At 28.1% G+C, this 11,418-nt stretch overlaps 1 protein-coding gene across 1 annotated transcript; it reads left to right on the forward strand.

The window, feature by feature from the left end:
• The first annotated feature begins 1,463 nt into the window (after positions 1-1,463).
• On the forward strand, positions 1,464-2,234 carry LOC124419819. The gene is made up of 4 exons (XM_046950565.1): positions 1,464-1,547; positions 1,615-1,796; positions 1,864-2,014; positions 2,075-2,234. The coding sequence occupies exons 1-4, from the start codon at positions 1,466-1,468 to the stop codon at positions 2,185-2,187; spliced, it is 528 nt and encodes a 175-aa protein (XP_046806521.1). The 5' UTR covers positions 1,464-1,465; the 3' UTR covers positions 2,188-2,234.
• The last annotated feature ends 9,184 nt before the right edge of the window (positions 2,235-11,418 follow it).

An 11,418-nucleotide genomic window follows, 5' to 3' on the forward strand; every position in this document is an offset into this window, starting at 1 on the left:
CTTTACAACAAAATATGTTATTTTTAGATACCTCAAGGAGACTAATAAATCCCAACATTAAATTTTGGATTTATCTCTGAAAAAAAGGAAACAAAAATAAAATGTGGTTAAAAACCGACATTTTAATGATTTTACTTATAAAGATGGTACAATCGCCCCAAAATTGTGCCCAAATGGGCCAAAAATATATCCCTTCGGTTGATAGTAACCCCTTAAAAAATTTTAAACAAAAAAAACATTTGATTCTAATTTTATGATTCGTATAATATGATGAAATGAAAATACAGGAAAAATTCGAACACTTTTGTGAGGTAATTTTATGGACTTCCTTAAAAAAGCTTAATTCATTAAAGTAAATGAAGATTTTTTAAGTTATAAAAAGTTGATATGAAACCTAAGGACTGCCTAGATAATATAACAAATGCATTTATTTATTTTGCACACAAAAAATTTATTAAATTTGGTTTCTTTCCACAGAATATCTAAATTCGAATACTTATGAGAGAAACTGTATATTCAATACGCGTATCAAACATGTATGGACTTATTCACTATTCAAAATCATAGCTAGCTGGTATGTGTGATCTCAAATAATAAAAACAAAGAATATGTTGGGAATTTCTTTTATTCAAACATTTCAACAAAATACCCAAACGAAAAAAAAGAGTATTGAGGGTATTATGCATATAGTAGTATATAGGCGAAAGTAATTGTCAAGGACATAAGTCCCCTGTCAAAGACCTAAATTGGTGAGAATGTATTAGTAGAAGCACACAAATAAACGCAGTTGTTCAAAAAGTAGCAAATAAAAAATGTATTTTTTTACGTTATTTTTTTTTGTTAATAATGGAATTTTATATGCTAGTGAATGAAAATATTAGTTAAATGTTTTTGGAAAAGATATTTTATCTTAAAGCATATTATAAACACGTCTTTTCGTAATTTTTCTGCACTAATGCAAAATGAAAAAAAGTATGTAAAATACTTTTTTAATATTCAATACGAAAATGTACAACTTTTCTGTTTTCAGTTTTAATTAAAATGAAATGTCAAAGAATAAAAAATATATTTTTTTTCGTTTGCAAAATATAAATTATTTTCGGGGTTTTAAATTAATGAAAAGTGTTCCAAAAAATAATAAACATTAAGTTTAAGTGATAAGAAAAACTAATAAAGTGCTAATATCTTCGCAATTTTGCGAAGATAATTTGAAGTTTAGTGAGTGACTTTAGTTCTCACAAGTTTGTTTCATTTCTCTCAGAGCCGTCTGTGTCAGGGTACACTAAACAGTATATGCATCACTACAACAATACAAAAACAACATGTATTTTGTTTTTGTAATTGTATGAGCTCAATGTCAAAATAAATTAAAATATTTTTTGATGTTTGTCTTTTAAAAAAATTCTTAATTTTATTTCAAACAAGTAAGAGTTCTATATTCGGCTGTGCCAAATCCGTTACAGAAATGATCATCAAACAAAATCAGATCATTACAGAAATAAATGGCGAACACAAAGTTTTAAGAGAACAGATATCAAAATTGCAAAGTATATTATTATCTGCTTTTTAATGAAATCTGCTTTTTAATAAATCATTAAAATTACTTTTTTTTAGCAACAATGGTTGACCAAAACAAAATAATAGTTGAAATGCTGGTTGAGCAAAAAATTCAGTTGCAAGGTTTACATAATGTACGGAAAAATATTAACAACCTAATAACGGTATATCCAATTAAAACTGAAGAAGATCTTCAGAAAATGGAAACTCAAATAAACGAAGCTAATGAAGACAAATATGTAATTTTTGAGAAATGATCAACTTTTAAAAATGGCAGTGAATATTGTTCAATTTGTATTTTTTCAGATATCAGCTATTAAATATTTAGTAGATGGAAATGTTGTAAAAAATCTAGAACGTGTATTATCCCGAGAATTGTGCGTATTATATAATATAGACGGGATACGTGGAAAAAAGTGTTTAAGACATTATAAAAACGTATACAAAACTATTATATGTAAGCTTTTTATTAAAAATTAATCAGACTATTTAATCGTAAAGATACATTTAACTTCAGCTGCAATAAATAGTTATTCAACCAACGCTGAGAAAGAAATAAGGACCGCACTTCAAGTGGTAAAGAAACGTCACTTTCGTTCCGTTTGTGCAAAAAAAAAAGGTATCTGCTAAAATCGATGTGGTACTAGAAACTAATGAACTTTAAATAAAATTTTAAGTTTTTATAATAATTCTTTATTAACACAAAAATAATAATTAATTGGTGAATCATAATTATGTTTCACCAGGAATTAAAAAATTGAATTGAAAATAATGCACTTTTTGTTATTATTACATTTTATTGTTGTTATGTAAATTTTTAGTTTTTGTTGCTTCTTATGTGATCTTTATTTGAACTATTTGTATTACTTACTTATATTCTGTAAATAATATTGTTAAGTTTGCAATTAATATTTTTTAAAAAATTAATTAATAATTAATAGAAATAATTTAAAAAATAATTTTTTGGTGTGTTCAATTAAGTATTACCAAAGAGTAGTTTCAAAACTAGTTTTCTGTGGTATTCTATGGACTATTAACATTGGAGTAGTTTAAAAACTAACCCTATGTTGATGTTCCTTGGAGTATTACCATAAAATAGTTTCCAAACTAGTTTCCTGTGGTAATCCTCAGAGTAGTGACATGGAGTAGTTTTGAGATTACTCCGATGTAATGTATGGATGGATTACGTGGTCCTCACCTAGGACATCACAATGTTAAATGGAGTATGTTTTTTGTATATACTTGGATTAGATTTGGACTACTCCTAGTCTTTTGAGGAGTACTCTTTTCACGCATGTAGGGAGTAGCCTACATTTTTGCAGGGTAATAAAAAACATTTTTTATTTTTTTTTAAGTATTCCGCGAATTTTTTAATTTTCAAAAATTATATACAGTTTTGAAAAATAGGCAAAATTACCTTTCCATTGATATATAACATGCCTACCTAATGTTTTTTAAGTGACAAGTTAATTAGGGAAAACTCAACATCTTTTAGAAAATTTACCTAGTACTATTATTTTCATCTATAAGGTTAACTCTTAAATTTGTTACATATATTGACGAAAATAATAGTACTAGGTAAATTTTATAAAAGATGCGGTAAGGCTTTAACTAAAGATTAAAATAACAAAATTCAAGAGTTTTTAGAAACTGTCCAGTACAGTAAAACGAATTGTAAGAACGGCCAAGGCTTTAGATATATTAAACAAGTACGAATATATAGTCGGACATCGTCGACTATGTAATACCCTACACCAGTCAGTATGTTATAAAATTGGATAATTTTAAAAAATAAATAATTTTAACCGTATTGTGGAACATTTTTACGTATAATTGACAAAAAATGAAGGGGAGTTTGTATGGGCGCTAGGGTCAAATGAGGCCCGATTACTTTAAAAATTAGTAGCGTCATTTATCATTCTATAAAACTAAGTTTTGCAGATTTTTGTTGACATAATAAAACATTTAACGTAATTATGAGCCTAAAGGCCCGATTCGGGGGTACGGTTTTGTGGGTGCTAGGCGAAATAATGGACCGATTTCAACCATTTTCAATAGCGTCCTTGAACCAAGAAAAGAGTATATGCCAAATTTCATCAAATTATCTTGAAAATTGCGACCTGTATTTTTTGGTGTTACAAACATCAGCACAAACGCATAATGCCCTCCCCACTATAGTGGTGTAGGGTATAATTTTTTCGGATGAACTTACTTACTTGCTTACTTCTTTTTTTTATTCATTATTTCAAATAATCATGATTTGTACATAATATCTTAAATATAACAATTATGATTTTTTAGTAAGTATTAATTAGTATATTTTGTCTGAAAACTGTCAATTTAACGTAAGGATAAAAAATTAACAGACATTGGGATAATGGGGGTAGGTAATTGGTATAAATAATTAATTAAATTAAACAAAATATTCTCAACAGAAATTTTTTAATTTGAATACATCTTAACTTTCAATTTTTTTTTTACAAAGAACTAATAAAGATAAAGACATGAAATTTGGGAGTTTGCAACTCCATATTTGTAAATATAACATATATTTTTTTCTAAAAAAACTGACTATAGAAAATAAGGATATTAAAGGATTAAAATTTAAAAGGACATTTTTTTATTTTTTTTATTCTAACATTTTAAAACTATTTTATTTGTAAAAATACTGTTATTCTCCTCTTTCAATCGATACCTATATTGATCTACTAGACCAAACCAAATTTAAGCTAAATATAATTATACTTACTCTTCCTTTTAAACTTTAAAGTCCTTTTAAAGGAAGAAACGATCAGAAAATAAAAAACCAAAAATGTAGTTTAACTATATCAAGTATGTAGTTTCCAACGTATAGGATCTTGCTCATGTGTGCAACAATTTTTCCCAATTTGTTGTACGGTGTAATGTGTACAGGTTCCATATCTTGTTCCATATAGTTGGTAAGGTAACTCCAGGTGTGTTTCTACCATATTCGTTTCGGAATCGTTGCACTTTTAACCTTCCTTCAGCTCTTCTTCTTGTATTGTAGTCGTGGTCTATTACATTCAGGAATCTGCCATCATTACCGAATATATTTTTAACGCTTAATACATTCATAATTTTTGCCAAAATAATTATTATTGTTAGGTAAATATTGAGTAGTGTTTTTAATCTGTTGGTTTGTTAGTTGTTGCGAATTGTGTTGTGTTGTTGGATTATGAGTTCTAGTGTTGATTTGAATCGAGTTTACTGTTACGTTGTTGTAGTTTAAAGAACTGTTGCGAAGTGTGTTGAAAAACATATTGTTGCTTGTGTTTTCTATTGTGTTTATGTTTGTTGTTATTGGCGTGTTGTTCGGTTCCATTGTTTGTGTAGTTTTGGATTGTATTATTTGTTGACATATTTATGTGTATTGTGTTGTTAACAGAGCAATTATAGTTTTTTCTAACAATTTTCAGTATTTGATTTTGGTATTTTGTATTATTCGCTATTTAAAATCAGCAAAATCGGTCGGTAAATAACGGAGATATGAGCAAAAATCCGAGACAACCTCTGAAAATTTCATCAAAAAATTGTTATAAAAGCAACAACAACACTGTATATAGAAAAATATGTACACGTGTGTGTGTAGATGTATTTGGTTTTATTCAGCTGTGTATTTTTTTGTATGTTTGGAATCCAAAAAAAAAAAAAAAATAAACAGCAAAAAAATATGATTTGCATTTTTTGTTAAAATAAAATAATTTTCCCTTTTGTTTTGCAAATATATTTTTTAATGAATAGAAAAGAGTATTTAAAACGTTTTCAATTATATGAGAGTAGATTGTGAGTTGTTGTACAGTAATTTTATATGCGAATAATGTAAGTTTGAAATTTAAAACTAACACAAATTTTTTCCAAGTGCTTTTTAAAACAATTTTTTTACGATAAACAAAAACAAAATCTACATCTCTTCAATGTTTACCAGCAATGAATACGAAAGTGTTGTTGTTTTACTCTTGCTTGTATACTGTTAAGAACAACAACAACGTATTGCTAGAGTTAAGCGCATATAAGTGTATAGAAAACACACTGCCTATATCTAAGCGCATTTACAAAAACAAAAGAGTACCAAGCGCATAGGGCTTGGGCACCCTTGGTTTGGATGCTGTTGGCGTTGCGTTGTTATTTTTGTTTTTCTGTGTTTTTCGTTATGTATGTTTAGATGTCTGTTGGTTTAGATGCCTTGTATATTTTGTGATTTATTTCGTTTAGCGTTGTTGTTGTTCTTTTTGTTTAGCTTTTGATGTAATAATAATGTAGTCGGGAAAAAATTTAAAATTTATAAAAGATGTTCAAAATGCACTATGGTGAAGGGTATATAAGATTCGGCACAGCCGAATATAGCACTCTTACTTCTTTAAACATGGTTTAAGTAATTTCAAAATTTTTAAATGAAAGAAAAAAATCAATTCAAAATCAAACAAAAAATTCATAAAGCCATGTATTTTTATACCCTACACCACTTTAGTGGGGATGGTATATTGGGTTTGGTTTTGGTGCTGATGTTTGTAACATACAAAAAATATGTGCGCAAGGTACAGGCCGCAATTTTCAAGATAATTGGATGAAATTTGGCACACAAGCCTATTGAAAATGGTTAAAACCAGTCCTTTATTTCGACTAGCCCCCATACAATCGTACCCCCCAAATAGGGCCTTTTGGCTTATAATTAATTTAAATGATCCATTATGTTAGTTTTATAGAACTTTAAATGACACTACCGATTTTTCTAATGATCGGGCTTAATTTGACCCTATCTCCCATACAAAATCCCCTTCATAAAATGACTTAAAATTCAAAATTTACTTACAAATACTAATAACACTTTTAAATTCTACATAAATATTATTGAAGAAGACTTAACTCCCCCTACCAACATTTTTAAGGATAGGGCCATATTTTGCCCTAGCACCCATTGAGCCCTCTTAAAAAATCTCTTTTTTTGCCAAAAAAAGTAAAAATATTCCGAAATAAAGTTAAAAAACAAACCAAATGCTTTATTTTTTTAAATAATCCCCATTTTTAACATACATACTGACCAGTGTTGCCAGAACTCCCATAGAATAAAGTGCAAAATGACTGTCAAAAAAGTACAAATTAACTGAAAAAAGTGCTATATTCATATCAAGTTTTTTAAAGTCCATTAAGCCATGTCTACCCGTCTGTGCGGCTGGCTGCCCAGGTATTATGTACAGGTCGCAATATTTTGCGTAATTCAACGAGATGTTTTATATGAAAAATGCAAAAGACTATTTCAAATTGATTGAACATGACCCTCTCCGATTTCGGTTAAATTTGGTACGCACATCCTTCATGTAAATACGGAATTTAAAGTTCTCCAAAATTTTCAAATTTGTTACGATTTTATCGATTTTTAAAGTTATTTTTTTTTTTTTATTTTTTTCAACAAGCATTAAATGTAACATCGCACAGTGGTATATTATATCGAATTTCATCGCTTTTTTTTTGCCTGTCCAGTAATTAATTTTCTAGGGGGTCAATAAAGGCCATATTCACATAAAATTTGGTTAAGAGATTTTGGCTAGCAAGGAACTTAATTAAACCATTAAATGGTAGGATTTTACACGTTTATCCATATAATGTTTAAGATATAAGTAAAATACGTTTAATATTAAAAATATTTTTGTATCGCCAATTTTCTATCAGTTGTATGGTTTATCCGCACTAGATCGGATTAAATAAATTGTTAAACAAACGCAGTGTTAAAATAATTGTGAAAAATAAATAATATCTATTGTGGCATGAAAGTGTGGATATATATTTTTTATGGGAATATTAGTGCTTGGAAGTTTTGTGTTTGTTTAAAAGGAAGTTAACAAATAATTACATTTTACGTCGAGCACATAAAATTAACCATATTATGTTAAATATGTAACCATAATATGGTTACATGTAGACATGTGACTTGTAACCATAATATGGTTACTTGAAACAATAATATGATTACTTGAAGCCTTTATATGATTACATGAAACCATAATGTGGTTGGTTGAAACTACAATATGATACTACAACATCACTTTATCACTATATTATGATGAAATATTCGGACTATATTTAATCATAATATGATAGGTTATTATACTAATAATGATCATAATATGTTTTAAATTTAACCATAATTCTAACCATAATATGTTGCTCTTAGACTATGGTACCCCAACTATATTTTTTCTCTGCGTGTGGATATACCACGACAGCCAGAAGGTAAATAGGGCGATCTCATTTACCCAAGAATGATAAAATAAGGATTACGTCGTCAGGCGATCATAATAAAAACTTTCTATATAGGATCTCTGACGTCACACAATCTGTGTTCCTATTTGGTAATAATTTTTAGCTATAAATATAACAGTGGGACAATTTATTATTTTTATTTAAAGATTAATAGATAGTACCCATACTTTTCATAAATTTACTTATTTATTGCAATTTTTTTTTGTAAAAAATATTTAATAATATTTTAAATACTAAAAAGCAAAAAAATATATTTAAAAATAGCACAATGTAAATTTTTTTGCACAATTTTTCACTTTTTTTTTTTTTTGAATATGTATTAATATTGATTACATTTGTCAACTGGTCACTCCATGTTTATGTTTTTTCCTCAAAATTTTGTTTTCGTTTTTCTAAGTTCTGAATCATTTTTTTTTTAATTTTAATTTCAAAAAGTATAAATTCTATATACATCTTCTTAGAAACTTTTTAGATAACTTAAAAAGAAAAAGATACTTTTTTCCCAAAAAATGGCAAAAAATCGCCTTTTTTTATTTTTTAAATTAAAATGCCTATGACTTTGGACTCAGTCATGATTTTTACATAATTCTTTCACTGCTTGATATATAAACTTGTTGTTAAGCGAATAAAAAAAGAAATGGCGAAAATCGGGAATATTTGGACCCGCTATTATCAAAAAACTAAAGTAAGAACGGTAAAAATTTTAAAATTTTAATTTTCAAATGCGAATATCTCCTAAACTATAAGAGATAATTTACTGCTATGACGACATTTTTATAGTGCTCGATGAGGAGATTCTATATACGAAATTTTTTAAATCGGAACTCAAATGAAGAAATAGGATCGTTTTAAAAATTTAACATAGCCGAGGTGTCCTAATTTGAGGACCCCCCGCCGGGCCCCTGGTTGGCCTATAAGGTCCAAATTCAAAACCTAAACTCGATAACACCTCCTTTTTGTGCATACCAAATTTCATTAAAATCGGATTAACCGTTTAGAAGTTACTGAATTATTTCCCTCTTTTTTTTTCTATACCACTGTGCACTGCTATATTTTGTTTCTTTTTCGTGATATAAAATTTTTATCCTTATACTCTCAGTCAGTTGTGAAGGTAAAGTAAATTTCTGATGGCGACCTAATATTGAGGGTAGGATATAATGTGACCCGATGTCATATATACTTTATATCGGTACATAAAACAAACTTGTGTAAAATATATCCCTACAAACATAACATATTTTTATACCCACCATCAAAAAAGAGGGGGGTATTTTGATTTTGTCATTCCGTTTATAACACATCGAAATATTGGCCATAGACCCACAAAAGTATATATATTATGGCTCCTCATTAAATTCTAAGACGAACTAGCCATGTCTGTCTGTCTGTCTGTTAAAAGCACGATAGAGTGCGAATGGAAAGGGCTAGAGGGTTGAAATTTCACATAAAAATTTCTTATAGATAAGGTTTGTTTGCTATGGAAAATGGGTAATATCGGTCCTTTATTTCGACTAGCCCCCATACGAGTAGAACCTCGAAAAGCAGCTTTAACAGTCATAACTTGATTAAAAATACGAATATAGCTATTAAATTTGACATAAGTAAGTTTCTTATGATCCAAAATCACTATGCAAATTTTATGAGGATCGGTCCATAATTGACCCTACCCCCATGTAAGGTCCCCTTCAGAAAATTACTGCAACGCTCATTAATGGCTTAAAATTACGTAGCGATGAAATTCCACACAAATAAATTTAATATGAACCAAATTCAATTCGAGTCAAACGAGGTTTGATGGTGGGTATATAAGATTTGGCATAGCAGAATATAACACTCTTACTTGTTTTGATTTTTTTGAGCATTTTTTAAGGATAGTTAAAAATTCCACGTTTTAACATGATACTCAAAAACTTTTTTGCAAAAACTAATGGACAAATAAGTAATAGTAATAAAATTTTTAATAATAACATGATGTCTTAGGAATCTCTAGTGAGACAAAAATTAGCGCAATACCTAATATTTTTTTCTAAAATGCTACGTTTTCTAGCCATAATTTTTGGCTCACTTCATTAGGTTTAATCAGAATAACATCAGTTTACTGCAAGCAGTGAGTAAAATCCATTCATGTTCTATTGTCAGTGAATATATACAAAATATTTTTTAACAAATAGGTTGCGGTAAGGCTTTAACTAAAGATTAAAATGACAAAATTCAAAATTGGATAATTTTAAAAATAAAGAATTTTAACCGTATTGTGGAACATTTTTACGTATAATTGACAAAAAATGTATGGGCGCTAGTGTCAAATGAGGCCCGATTACTTTAAAAATTAGTAGCGTCATTTATCATTCTATAAAACTAAGTTTTGCAGATTTTTGTTGACATAATAGAACATTTAACGTAATTATGAGCCTAAAGGCCCGATTCGGGGTACGGTTTTGTGGGCGCTAGGCGAAATAATGGACCGATTTCAACCATTTTCAATAGCGTCCTTGAACCAAGAAATGCCAAATTTCATCAAATTATCTTGAAAATTGCATAATGCCCTCCCCACTATAGTGGTGTAGGGTGTAATTTTTTCGGATGAACTTACTTACTTGCTTACTTCCTTTTTTTATTAATTATTTCAAATAATCATGATTTGTACATAATATCTTAAATATAACAATTATGATTTTTTGTAAGTATTAATTATTATAATTCAAGGACCCACTAAGCCATACGGCTTGTCATCAGGTAAAAGGAAATTACAATAGCTTTTTATATATTATCGCTTTCATTCATTGCGAACTTATAAAATGTTGTTTTAGAAGTTTTTTTCTTTTGAATTTGTTTGTATTGCTGATAACACCGTCCAACACCATTTTTCACACACGAACCAAACCATATACATACGAAAGCACATAATTTATATGGTATAACTGCGTACTCAGTTTTTCATTTTCGGATCGTTTGTCCTTTTAAAAGGACTTTAAAATTTGAGGTGCATACAATTTTCAAAAATTTTTATAAAATATTTTAAGCCACCCTATTATTACAATATGGGTATCAAACTAAAGAGGACAATTGCAGTATTTTTATCTTGTATTTTGTTTTATTTTTTAAGAATAAAAAAATGTAAAAAATATCCTTATAAAAGTTTATCCTTTATTATCCTTGAAATTTTATACGAAATTGTTCAACAAAAAATATTCATAATAAAGACATTAGAATGGAGTAAAAAAGTCAGAAATTTGGTCTTCATAGCTCCATTTGTTTAATTTTTATAATATTTTTTAAATATCTCAATAAATTAATTAATAAAATTTTCCCCTCTAAAAATTTCAAAGTCCATTTTTTGTTAAAATATTATGTAGAAAAATTAGAAATTTGTTATTGTGGAACCGAGTTTCTTTATCTCTATGATAAAAAGTTAAAAAAGTGGAAACTTTGAAGAATATGAAAAGATCACAATCGATTAAGGATATATTGCATTTTTTATCCTTTCATGTTAAAACTCCTTTCTTGGAAATTATATTTTCCTTTTTAATTTAACACAATTATTCCGAACTCTTTAGTTATTCTAAATTCTATATATCTTTT

The sequence above is a fragment of the Lucilia cuprina genome, chromosome 4, assembly GCF_022045245.1.
Source record: "Lucilia cuprina isolate Lc7/37 chromosome 4, ASM2204524v1, whole genome shotgun sequence".
In the NCBI taxonomy this organism is placed as follows: domain Eukaryota; kingdom Metazoa; phylum Arthropoda; class Insecta; order Diptera; family Calliphoridae; genus Lucilia; species Lucilia cuprina.